This window comes from Passer domesticus, chromosome 1 (assembly GCF_036417665.1).
Source record: "Passer domesticus isolate bPasDom1 chromosome 1, bPasDom1.hap1, whole genome shotgun sequence".
Classification (NCBI taxonomy): domain Eukaryota; kingdom Metazoa; phylum Chordata; class Aves; order Passeriformes; family Passeridae; genus Passer; species Passer domesticus.
Window position 1 is genome coordinate 150,296,463 of NC_087474.1, and position 13,519 is coordinate 150,309,981.

Below are 13,519 nucleotides of genomic sequence, written 5' to 3' on the forward strand. Positions count from 1 at the left end.
TATCGTTCCTGCATTATATTTGGACCTCGTAATTTAATGCACATCACTTTCCAAGAAAAAAAGCATAAGGTAGCTGATACTGAGCTGTTTCAAAAAAATTAAGTTGTTTCATCATCTGAAATCTCTGGTCAAGCATTAACTGGAAACTAGTATAGTGCAGCAGTTTCCAAAAGACCAAAAGACCTGTGCTTGAAACACCTTGGTCAAGTTAAGCATAAGTACCTGAAGATGGGGATTGCTGAAATTCTAGAGACTGCAGGCTCTATATGAACATGAACAAAAACTGTGTACTTTTATTTCTTGAAGCAATACATGCCAAATGCATCAAAAGAAGCATGCAGGAAATCTGTCAAACCAGCAGCCTGCTGGCCTTATGCAATGCACATGTCAGCAAACACACTTTTCCATTTGGGTTTTTTCTACTGTACCAAATTCACTGGTCGTCTCTGGTGACTCTACCTCCTCTGGTGGCTTCTCGAGTGGTACCAGTGGTTTAGGATACCTTACAGCTACAACAAGTTTTCAAAAGCAAAACAGCAATCAGTCATTATTTAAAATCTTCCAATCAATACTGGAGCATCCGCCAGGAAGAAAAGATCCTTTACAAATATTAAGACTGGATTTCTGTGGGTTTTACATCAATACCACTTGATTATTTGCAGGGTTTTCTCTTAAAAAAAAAAAAGACAGTTTCTGCATTTAAGCAGACTAGAACCTGCTTTAAGTTATATGAACAAGTAAAATTTCAGAATATGGAAGCAAACCAGACCAAAACAGCAAAATCATGAACTTCAGAAAACATTACCTCGCTGCAGGTGGTTAAGAGGTAGACAGAGCTGACATTTTCAGAGAGCAGTTTCAGAACAGTTTTACCATGAGGGACCATGCACCAATTTTCTTGTTTATGACATTAAACTTCAGCCCCTAAATTACCTAACAGTCTGGGTTTGAAGGGACTTAATGATCATCTAGTTCCAACCAGGGGACACATTCCACTAGACCCGGTTGCTTCAAGCCCCATCCAACCTGCACTTGTAGGAAAGGGGCACTCACAGCTCCTCTGGACAACTTATGCCAGTGTCTCACCACCCCCCTCAGTAAAGAACATCTTCCTAACAGCTAATTTAAACCTACCCTCCTCCACTTCAAAGCTATCCCTTCTTGTCCTATCACTAGAGGTCTTTGTGAAAGTCCTCTCCAGGAGGCTTGTAAACCCCACTTATGTTCTGGAATGTGCTACAAGGTATCCCCAGAGCCCTCTCTTCCCCAGGCTGAACAGCCCAAACTTAGCCCAGAGAAGCAGAGGGGCAGACATTGATCTCTTGTCTGTGGCAGACTCAAGGGAAAGGTCTGAAGTTGTGTCAGGGAAGGTTGAAGTTGGATATTAGGAAAAGGTTGCACATCCAGAGGGTGGCTGGGCACTGGAACAGGCTCCCTAGGGAAGTGGTCACAGCCTCAATCCTCACAGAGCTCAAGAAGTGTTTGGACAATGCTCTCAGGCACATGGTGTGATTCTTGGGGGTGTCCTGTTCAAGGCCAGCACCTGGACTCGATGACTCCTGTGGGTCCCTTTAAACTCAGGATATTCTAGGAGTCTGTGATTCATGAGGTTCAGGTGTTAATGAAAATGATCAGTAGAGCCTCAGCAGCACTTTTCCTTCTGCATTCTGCCTTCATGAAAGAGCTCCAAAACTCGGTGCAGGAGGTGGGGGGTACATTAAAAAAAAAAGTTTCAAAAGCAAAATGTAGCTCATCCTTCCATCTGAAACAGTATTTCTTTCACCACCTAGTACTTTTGGCACAGGGGTGAGATTAGTAACAGTCCTGCTGTAGACTGCAATGGTCTGAGAGCATAAAGGAATTCACACAGGCAAACTGGCAAGCTTTGTCATTTTACCAGTTTGACAGGGCACTTCAAACTTGTGAATTAGACACTTGCCAGCAGACCTTTTCCTAGAATAGCAATCAAATGCTAGAGTCAAAAAAAATGCATTGCCCTAGGTCACAGCAAGGGAGAGAGAAGTAGATGACACTGCTCCACTCACAGCGTGGCATTGACCTGCATGTGCTGGGTGTGTGAAGGAGAGAGGAAGAGAGGACTGTCCCCACCAGGTGCCACGGTACCTGGCACAACAGCATGAACAGCTCCTGTTCTCCCAGCTCAGAGACTGAGGGCAGTGCTCACCACAAACCTCACACTTGCACTGTGAAATCACTCTTCAAAGAAGGCAATTCCATCCTACTTCCAGAAGGATGGAATTATGCTTTGCTGTGTTAGCACAGATTCAGTTCTAACAAAAAGAGGCACTAAAATCCAAGCAGTCCTAAACCACCATGGCAGATGAAGCAGTTTGTTCATATCAGCAAGAAGCATCTGACTCATGCAACAGAGAGAATCTTTTTCACAGGAGACTTGTTTAGAGTGTCCAAAAACCTCAGAGAAATCCACTTGTCTATGATGACATTTCATCTTTTGCATTAACTTTCTTTCTAAAGCTGTGGAAGTGGAGGCACATAAGCTCAAGCGCTCCCTAAGCTACTCTAGTAAACTGGGGAGCTCATAAATTTAACACCACAACATAAGCCAGTGAGGTTACTTCTGACACCAAATGAGACTTCACCCAACAATAGCTAAAATCTTCTGAATTCCTTGAGATTCTGCACCAGCTGTCAGCCCAACTGAATGCAAGGAAGGGGAGCCCTTTACCTGCATGCTACAGTTTTGGTTTGGTTTTTTTGTTTGTTTGGTTTTTTTAACAAAAACAAGATACAGTAACTTGAACTTATGAATAGTTTTCTATCAGAATGAACCATTTTGGTCAGATTACTTAAGTATCTCGGAATATTATGAATGGTCCCTTCAAAGAGAATCTCACTAGAAACTGCATTCTCCAAAGCCTGCAAATTAAATGACAAAAACAGTTGTCAAGACTCATTGCTGTGGTGTTTTTGCATGGTGTTTTCCAGATAATACACAACACCACCAGGCAGAGAAAGATGAAATTCCACTTCAAAAGACCTTTGATTTAGTGATCATTTCACAAAAGTCTTCCACTAAAAGTATAAAATGCAACTGGGTACTTTCAAGGAATTGTGTTCAATATACAATGTACATACATTATATATTAAAAGCATCTAGTTTATATATTATATACACACATACATATGTATTTTATGTGTATGTACAGAAAAATAGGAAAACAGAAATTGTTTTCCCATCTTCACAACAAAAGATGGGAAAATAAAGGATTCTCTCACTGTCAAGACCTGAGATTTCTTAGAAACCCTAGATAATCTGTGTTAGTAATATTAATGAAAAGTAGTTACATCTGGGCTCAAGAATATTGCAAAGCAACACATAAAAGACCCATAGTACCCTAGGAAGCAATAAAGACACAGCAAAAATGCCAAGTTAGTATTTCCTACTTAAGGTCAAACCCTTTCATATTTTCTCACCTCGTTACCAGTGTTGCTGCTCTGCTTCCAAGTGCATCTTTCATGAATCATCTCATATCATACACTGGAAACTAAAGGTAGAAACCCTAAATCTAAGCTCCTTAAGAAAGAAGTTCCATCTTCTTCCTAATGCCACTTTTGTCAATGGACTATTGCTACAGAAGGTCAGAAGCATTAAATCATTCTCAATATTTTCTGGAAGATTTTACACTTTCATCTCTATCATGCAAGAAAGAAACAAGAGAAATGTGATTATCTGAAGCTAACAAAACTAAGCCTTGTTTATAGGGCACCACTTCTAGAAACAGAAAGCACGACTATTACATTTGAAATCAACCGGCCTACTTGCTACTTCAGTGTTCTTGTAACCATGAAAATACAAATTTACAATTACTTGTATTCAGTTCCACATGTATCATCTCTATCTAGTGTGGCTGGGGGTGGATGACACGTTTACCAGGAACACAAGCTAAAATTTTAAAACTTTGTTTCAAAGCTCTTCCTGGGAAAATGGGACACTTTATTCATCTTCCCAAGGTTCAAAACAGAAAGGAAAAAAAAAACAAAAAAAAAAAAAAAACCAAAAAAAAAACCACTTAAAGGTTTCAATGCAGAAGAAAAACTAAATCCAGATGAGAAAGGATTTGCAGCTGTCTTCAGAAAGAACAGCTCAGTGATGTTTTGACTAAATTTTAAGATAGTAAGATACAGATTATAGTCTAAATCAGGACACTTTTCAAAATATTTTCTGAGAACTATTCTATCAAGACTCAGTTTCACAGTCTTCCCCCCAGCTTCTACTATGCAAAACACATCTATGAATTTAAACTCAGGCTTTCAGCTCTCAGCCATCACATTCTCACAGACAGAGTTCTGTCTTCTGAAGCCCTACAACAAACAGCAGAATTTCAGTCAGTGTTTATTCGTAAGCTAAGCTGCTTAACCGACCTCTAGTGCCCGGTATCTGGAAGCTCCATAAACCTGCAGGTAATACAGGTGACGAGGTGATGGCAGGCAGAACACACTCACAAACCTCTCCCCACCTACAGTTTCCACTGTACAAACAGATGTTTTAAGGTTCACCTAACTTACAGGTAACAGCTACAGCTCACCTACCTGAGGGCCGTCCTTCAGCGTAGCAGCCGCAGCAAGGGATGGGTTTCCCCGCAGCCTCTGCCATTAGCGGAGGCCACAGATAGTGTGTCCTGTCATATTTCCTGCTAGGGCAATTAGCTGCTGGAACTGCATCCTTCTGGTGGTAGGCCTGGGAATGGGCTGAGGAACTTGCCCCATTTGGTTCTTGATGTGCCCAGGTCTCCCCATATTGCTGACAGCCTCCCCTAGCTGATATGGGGTCTGTTAGGGCACAGAAGAGGCAGTGAAGGAAGAAGGTCAAAACTTAACCCAATAAGGACTGTGTTAAGAAGGGTATGGACTAACACCTCCCTTTCCATAAAGAATTATGAAAAGATCACAGGCACAAAACAAGCTTAAGCAGAGTAGTAAAACTACACAGGCATTTCATGATCAAGGAGAATGATTTTTCAGACTCAAACAGAACACAGGAATTTATGCAAGCAGTAAAGAAGAGAATTTGAAGGCTGTGTTTGGATCACTTTCATTGGAAATCAACACAAAAGTACAACCAGGGACCTCAGCTAAAGAATCAGCTGCTGGGAGCTACAGCATCCTGCCAACGAATGAGAGGATTGATAAGAAACCCAACATCACAAAAACAGTTTTGTCTTGACTGAACTTATGATTTGTAAAGATCAAAAGTGACACAAGTCAATCAGAGAAAGTACCTGGAAAGCAAGGCACAAATAGCTCTCCTCTCATCTGCTACTCACTACCTGTCTACCTATTCAGGTCATTGCTACACAGTCACCATTTCAACAGCAGGAAAGAACAACCATACAAAATATTTCTAAACATAATGAAACATTTTAAATACAGAATACAAACACCTAGATCAGAAAAGTCCCTAACTCTCTTTCAAGTGTAGCCCTTCTATCCCCCTTGTCTTCTTCTGGCACTCCACAGCACTGAGATTAATGATACATATCCAACACCTCTCTGCCCTTCTTCACACAAAATCTGAATTCTTTCAATACCAATCCTCTACAGAAAACATCAATGGGAAATAAATTCAAGACAGGGTTTTTCTCCAATTTCTATTTAACAGACTTACTAGAAGCCCTTTTCAGTTATGATTTTTCTTTTTTGTAACACATGAAGAAACAGAATTTCTTATAGGTAAAAGCTGACAGCTGTTACCATGTTGCAGTCTGGTAAAAAATATCCCATGAATAGAGCTGGCTAAAGGAAAAGGTTATCTGCAAAAAAAGTCTTACCAAGCTAGATGGGCAGATCAACAATCTGACTCCAGGGATGAGGTCCGAGGGCACTACAACACTTTATGCAGCTCTCACTTATGAAACTACTAAGCCCACAACTGAGATTTTGCTGAAACAATCTCTCCAGCAAAATTAATGATTACAGTTTCAGGCGTAAGTGAACTGCAATTTACACTAGTGGAATAAACTTAAAACCAACTAATAAATTCCCATGCAGTAAAATGTCTAAATGCAAACTAATGCTATTGTTACTTTGCTTCTACATCCTGAATCATCAGAAAGTCACCGCATTTTACACAATAGACTTTCACATTATAACTAACAGCATCTGAGCAGCAAGATATTAAATATGACCATCTGTTGATTTACACCTGTATAAAAGTAGAGACACTATACTGAAATTTTGAAATCTCATTTTGATATCCAGCACATGCTCCTCCAGGTACACAGCTCCATTCTCTTTAACCTGAGCAATAACTGATGAGTGACAGAAACTCACACAAAAACCTCATGGCAAGAACCCTTCAGACCCTGAGAAGGATTATCTGGGAAGAGTATTAGTTGTTAGTATTCAAAAGTTAGTGTCAAACTTATAGTTCAAAGCATTCTACTCTGCGTTCTAAAACAAACAGAACTGATTCACCGTCTGCAAAACAGAAGCGCTGCTGCTCCCAAAATGAGGCGTTTAAGCGAACTACTCTCACTCTAGAAAACTAGAGAAGAAATACTCGTGTTTATATACAAGTGTGCTACAAACAAAACCAAAGAGATACCTGCAAGGGTTCTGTCTCTTCACAAAAGCAACACTTTTACAGCTGACCCTCAGACCTGGTCTCTGCCCACCCAAATTTTCTTCCAGACATCTACAGAGGAGCCACAAGACACAGAAATGCCCTTTCCAAGGGCACGCTACTATCAAAGTCACAAAGAGGCCTAGATCAAATGCACACTGATCTCTTAAGTACCCGCTATCATCTTCGCTGCAATAGGGATTGTAAATTACAGCCGAGGATCAGAACTAGAAGTAAGGAGGCTGTAATTAAGAGGATTTGGTTTTGTCAGGTTTTGATTTGTTTAAGGAATAGTGTCAAGTTGGCAAGAACAGTTGGATCAGACGAGAAAAATCACTGTGAATTACTTTAATTGGCATTGCATCGCCCTGTATTCAGAGACACATCTGTAAACCTTCCCAGCACATACACACCTTCCCCAATGAGAACCGACACTTCCAAGAAGCAGCGCCGGCAGCTCTCCGTGCAGGGAAGTGTAACTCATGAATGAGCTCCCAGAGCAGCAGCAGCCCGGCGTCTCTTAAAAGGTCTGAAATCAATTTACTGCTGCCCTGGTGTCAGGAGGATTTTATGAGACACACTTCCCTATTCCCATTCCGAAAAATGGCCACCCGTGGCTCTCTGAAACACCCGGTGAGATGACAGACCCACCGAGGAGTCAGCACACCGGGCCGATTTAAGTTCCAGAGGGGCTGCGGATGCTTCTGGAAACTAAATTTCAGGTCGTGTGCCTCATTTACACCCAATTACGCGAACACACAGGGGTGAGCGCGTCTCGATGCCTCCTTCTGCTGGAGTTTCCTACCCGCCCGAAGGAGCCGCTCGGGCGAGGCCGGCAGGACCCCAAAGTTCGGCGGCTCAGCCCCGGCTCCGGCCCGGCCCTCCCCCCCCAGCCGGGCTCGGGGCGGGTCGCGGCTCACCTTGGGCGATGGCGATGGACTCGAAGCGGTGCAGCTCCCGCAGCAGGCAGCTCCGCTCGGTGGAGTGCAGGCTATAGATGAAGTCGCGGGCCCCCTGCGCTGTGTTCAGCGCCTCCATGGGCTCCTTCTTGGGGTGGGTGCCGAGCGCCCGCGACCCCCGCGGGAGGAGCAGCCCCTCGGCGCCGCCCCGCAGGCTGCCCAGGCGGCGGCGGCAGCAGCACCGCGGGCCCCGCAGCGAGCCCAGGCAGGACGAGGGGACGGCGGCGGGGCCCCCCGGCCGCCCCAGCAGCAGCGCCGCCCGGCCGAGCCACGCCGACATGGAGCCGGGGAAGGGCGCGGCGCTCGGGCCGCCAGAACCGCCCGCGGCCGAGTCGCCCGGGCCGCGCTCCCGCGGCTGCTCCGCCGGTGGGGCCGGGCGGTCCGCGCCAGGCACCGCCCCGCCGAGCTCCCGCCAGCAGCGGCGGCAGCGCCGCCCCGCCCCGGCCCGGCTCCGCTCCGCTCCGCTCGGGGAGCCTCGGCCGCAGGGCGGGGCGGAGGGGCCCGAGGGGCGGCCCCGCGCAGGCGCCCGCCCGGCCGCGCTGAGGGGAGCGGGGCGGCAGCGCCCGGCGGGCTCCGGGCGCCGGCCCCGGCAGCGCTGAGGGGAGCGGGGCGGCAGCGCCCGGCGGGCTCCGGGCGCCGGCCCCGGCAGCGCTGAGGGGAGCGGGGCGGCAGCGCCCGGCGGGCTCCGGGCGCCGGCCCCGGCAGCGCTCCTTCCCAGAGCCTTCCCTTGCACCCGCTGCTGGAGTGCCCCGGAGCTCACAGCGCCAGGCTCCAGCAGCTTAGCAGGGCAACAGAAATGAGGTTTCGCTTGTCTGTCCCGTCTTCCAGGCCCTCGCCTTAAAGTATTGTGATGTTGCATCATCCAGTTTTAGGTTAAGTACGCTTCGCTTGCATATAGCGGTTGTATTCTTTTAAATTAATTGGCAGGTATTCTACCCGACACACCCAGAACTGTTATTTAAAAAAAAAAAAAACTACCAAAAATACAAAACTAACCAAACACATTAAGGACAGAATTTGTATCTTGAGGAAACAGAGGTAGCTTTAAAATCAGAGGTTTTTTAAACCTCTCTTGGCTTTGCTGCTACAAATACTATCCATGTGGGTTAATCCACAATTGTTCACTCTTTTGTCAAAACACTGTATTCAAATTGTGCTAGATATTGTAATTAGACCGCGAAGAACCTACCCAAGCGCAAGGGACTCACGTATTTTATGCCTAGTTTGTTTAATACGAAGGTGACTTCCGAAGGCACCCAGAATTTACTGCTGTATCTCTGGTTCTTGAACACCAAAGGTAGCAGACCTGTTGATGTCCATCCAGGTGGTTTCTTCAGCCAGGGGGATCTGCTGCCTTCTTGGAGGAAGGCAAACAGAAAGTTTTAACTTGGCATGAAAAGGCAGCATTTTCATTCCATTTCCATGGCTGCAGAGTTAATATATGGTATAAAGACAAAGATCTTATGATAAACAGAGGTGCCTTACCTAGACTATGCATTCAAAACTCTGGGTGTTTACATATACTACATGTACAGAGGGAGCAGAAAGTGAGTGCAGAAATGTAGAAAATAAGTTATAAAGGCCTGGAATATAATATTTTAATTCTCTCTCTGTTAGTGAAATAGCAGAGATAGATGAGTATAGGCTATTTTCATTTAAGTGCATTTTCCCCATGCATCTAATAGAGCCTGCCTCTGAGAGGGGGGATTTTATTCAATTATGGCTCTCTGTACACTCCTGACCCAGAGCCACTAAGCCTTTGTTTGATGGTGTTCAGAACTGTACTGATCTTCCCAATTGTTTCATTGAAAAAAAAAAATCATCTGCTACTCTTTGGGGGAAATATGGAAATCAGTAATAGTTTTCAATCCCAGAGAACCGTAACAACAATACTCATAATTCTGCTCAAAAATGCTGTTAAAATTTTGGTAACCAGATTGCTTTTGCAGTAAAAATGCATGCTTCCACATGGAAAGGCAGGACATGCAATGGAACAAACACCTGAAAAAAATGTCACACAAAAAATAAGGAAAAAACCAAACTTTCTAGAGGCCAAGCCTCTGATACTTCAATTTGATGTATTTCTGATTGTGTTATAAATTATTTTACATTCACACAGGTGGATTGCACCACACTACAGAGACAGAGCAAATCAGGAGCACTGGCCTCTGGCAAGAAAAGAGACTTTAATCCCTTTCCCACCACTGCAGCCTGCACACACTGCTCAGATATTACAAAAGGTGATTGCATCAGGATTATTCTTCAAGTGTTTTGACAAGACTAAAAATACTGCAGGTCTTTTCTGACACAGGAGGACAATGAGCAGGAAGTTTCTAGCATAGCCTTTAGGTATTTGCTGTATAGGAATATTCACTCTATAAAGAGGTGCAAGGACATTATTTAAGTAGACAATATACAATGCTGTTATGAAAATAAAAGTAATTACTTGTGTGTCAGGATTGAGATCAGGGTTTAGCAGACAGTAAATTCTTCTGTGGCCATTATCAGCTGTGGTTTACATCTTTCCAAGCCTTTAAACTGCATTGAACAAATTGGAATAAAAATGGCATTGGAGGGACTGTTCTGCAAGAACGGGGAATTACCTAAATAATCGAATAGGTTTTTTCCATCATTTTTTGTTGGAGCTTTTATTTTGTGAGAAAGGGAAATTGAAACCATTGGCTGAACTGACAGTTTAATTAATCAGACTGTCTACTTAACTCTGTTCAGTTGGAGGTGTACAGTAACTTTCATTAGTCCCTGCCACTCCAGCAGAGCTTGAAAACCTGCTGGAATCCATATTTCTCAAAATATTCTGAAAAATGCAGAAGTTTCCCTGTATTTTCTTAGGGGTTTTGCTGACAGCCTAATTTTCTCCTAATATGATTTATATTATGAGTGACCAAATTAATAGAGATGGCTTATACACCAACTGACAAAACTGGAAGGAAATTGTTAAAAATATTACACAGAAAGTTAGATAAGTTCAACCTTAAAAACTGGAAGACAGTTTATGGAGAAAGCAGCAGAAAAATGCCACCCAATTCTCTTTAAGAGAATTCTGCAAGGCCTTCTAGGGACTGCAGAGCTGAGACACAAGTCTTTTTGTGGATATTGGCAGGAAATACTTTGCAGCCCACATCCTATATAAATAATGTGTGTACATTTAATAATTGTATTTTTATGTGGTAGAATAATAGAATATTAATGAAGGATCTTTCTATTAAGGATGACTTCTCTGCCCAGTGTGAAGGTGAATATTGTTAGCTAAGGTGATATCAAGATTTAAAGGATGATAATCCATAACATAAATTGCAACTACACACAGTTTGTATTTTACTAGTTAAGTACTATATTTTTATATAAAGTAGTGTATTTTGACCTATGCAGGTCCAAATTTCTAGGTAACTTGCAGATAAATAGCCCCAGAGAGCACAAGTTACTTTTATTTTGCCTCACATTTCTGAAAAACAAGTGGCTTCTCTGATCCTGCTAGCCCAGCTAGGGGATGACCCTATAGTCCCTTGTGTGCTGGCAGATGGAGAAATCCATAGTGTGAAACAGAAATGCTCACTCAAAAAAGGAGCCCTGAAATATATTGACCATTTTCTAAAATTAAAAATTACATCAACAGTCTAAAATATTAATGTAAGACAAGTTTAGGAGGTTAAATTACCATTATTTATTGTAATAGTGCAAAAAAATGAGTAAGATCTTATAATTTAGCAATAAAAGAAGAATTTGCTGTAGTCTTAGAATAATAATCATAGAATCACAGAATATCTTGGGTTAAATGACCTGAAAGACATCTCATTCCAACTCCCATGTCATGGGCAGGGATGTCATTCACTAGACCAGGCTGCTCAAGGCCCCTTCCAGCCTAGCACTGAACACTTCCAGGGATGGGGCATCCATAATTTCTCTGGGCAACTTGTTCCAGTGCCCCACTACCCTCTGAGTAAAGCGCTCCTTCCTGACGTCAAATCTAAATATTTCCTCTTTTAAGAGTTTAAAACCATTGCCCCTTTTCCTGTCATGATCTGCCTGTGTAAAAAGTTGCTCTCCGAGCTTAAGAACTTAAAGGAGATCCAGTGCAGCCAAAGGATCTTTCTCACCCTCACCACTTCCCTCCTTGTAGAGCTTTGTACAATCACATGCATTTGTACCATCACATGCTTTGTACAATCACGTACATTTGTACCATCACATGCTTTGTACAATCACATGCATAGAAATGATTTGAAGACAATTTTTGGCTTAGACTCCACTGGCTTTGTCAGGGACAGAGTTAAAGTTCTTCACAGTAACTGGTATGGGGCTGTGTTTGGGATTTGTGCTGAAAACTGTTGATAACTCAGGGATGTTTTAGTTACTGCTGAACAGTGCTTACACAGTGTCAAGATCTATTCTGCTCCTTGTCTTTCTTGTGTAAATTGTTCCATGCTTTTAACTTTCAGGAAGGAGAAGGCACAATGTGAAGTTTGAACAAACCTGAAGATCGTGGTAGACAATCACTGAAGTAAGCCCCATCTGGAACACTGTTCCTGAAAGGGATAGTGAGTTTTTTTGAACTATAATCACGAGGTTATCAAATACAAGATGTGAAGTTCTGTCTCGTCTGTCTTTCAGGGTAAATGCTTTCAGAATATTGTATTCAGCTACAGTGTCCTCATTCTAGGATAAATTGCACATAGTTAAAAAAAATATTGGGAAAATTAGTAGAGGTTTGGAAAAATGTTGGTTGATAAGAGACTTCAAAGATCAATTTATTCACTTTATTAATTGAAAGTTTGTGAGTTTAAACATAGTCTCTAAGACACTTGCTTTATAAAACAGCATTTTCAGCACACAATAAAATTATACAGTACAGTCACAGCCACCCATGTTTATTGATGTATGGCAAATCTTGAAGCCAGCACTAGTCAGAATTGGAGTTCTATTTAAGCAGTTAAAATAATAACTGGAATGACTTTCTAAAGGGTAATTTTCTACAGGATGGGATCTGCTTCATATAACAATTAAGTGAAGTCTTATCTTAGTCAAGCTCTTAATTCTCCTTAGACAATCTCTTAGTTCTTCTTTTGAGTTTGAAGAGCCAAATATAGGTGTTTACTGTAATTCTTCTCACAATGATAATATATGGTTCACAACATTTCTTCAATGAGTCCTGGAACTTTTCACACTAAACATAATGGAAAATTTTGCTCTTTGTTCTCCAGTATTTGTGTTCTACTTGGAAAAGATAAAGATCAGGACATCCTTTGAGATTTAAAAAAAAAATAATGCTTGTAAATTAGTTAAGGTGAGAGCACTGAACTGTTTCAGTTAGTTAACTGCATTAAAATGTTTTGGGGAATGTATGAAAGAAGAGAAATCTTCCAAAAGAGGGTCAGGAATGTCAGAGGAAAGCAGCATATATAGCTTATATTTATTGAGCCAACTTAGCTGTTTTCTGTTTTATCTCCCAAAAAAGGACTGGGTGGTACAAAATTTTCTCTGGTAATTTCTCCAGGGTCTCCAACATCAGTGTAAAGCTGTGACTGTCATCAGGGGGCACTTAGACATACTTCCAGGTGTGTAAGATTGGCTTTTGGGTCTATAAGAATGCTGAGCAGGGTGTGGGGTGGCTGATGAGGAGCCACCCCACAGTGAGGAGCGAGCGGCTCCTGCCCAGCTCTGGAGCCAGCTGGACACGTGGGTGCCATGGAGCACCTTTGCCCAGCACCTGCGTCTGGCTGCCAAGGTGTGGGGTGGTGTGTCACACCAAGGACATTATACCATTGCCCTCCTTTGAAACATGAAAGAAAGGTAAAGGTCTCAAACCTTACAACAAGCTGGGTTAGGGCCTTGGAGCCATCCACCACTTTGTGGGGTGAAATGGATGAGATGACCTATAGTGACCCCATCTTGAAAATGTTTTGCTGTGTCTGAGGCTGCTGCTCCCTCATGCTTTATA

The 13,519-nt window shown here is 42.9% G+C and overlaps 1 protein-coding gene and 1 long non-coding RNA gene across 3 annotated transcripts in view; one reads left to right on the forward strand and one right to left on the reverse strand.

The window, feature by feature from the left end:
• Nucleotides 1–8,043, reverse strand: part of TMEM65 (transmembrane protein 65) — a 29,999-nt gene extending 21,956 nt beyond the window's left edge. The window contains exons 1-2 of one of the 2 annotated variants that reach the window (XM_064396345.1): nucleotides 7,525–8,043; nucleotides 4,573–4,812 (exon numbers count right to left, since the gene is read on the reverse strand). In XM_064396345.1, the coding sequence (XP_064252415.1) occupies nucleotides 4,573–4,812; nucleotides 7,525–7,843 (559 nt within the window). In that variant the 5' untranslated portion in view covers nucleotides 7,844–8,043. The remainder of the gene's footprint in view (nucleotides 1–4,572; nucleotides 4,813–7,524) is intronic. The other variant, XM_064396353.1, reaches the window with a different exon arrangement.
• A 183-nt stretch (nucleotides 8,044–8,226) lies between these two features.
• The window catches only part of LOC135284709 (uncharacterized), a 30,449-nt gene continuing 25,156 nt past the window's right edge, over nucleotides 8,227–13,519 (forward strand). The window contains exons 1-4 of the long non-coding RNA XR_010349916.1: nucleotides 8,227–8,440; nucleotides 9,683–9,803; nucleotides 12,021–12,082; nucleotides 13,076–13,136. This is a non-coding gene — a long non-coding RNA (uncharacterized LOC135284709). The remainder of the gene's footprint in view (nucleotides 8,441–9,682; nucleotides 9,804–12,020; nucleotides 12,083–13,075; nucleotides 13,137–13,519) is intronic.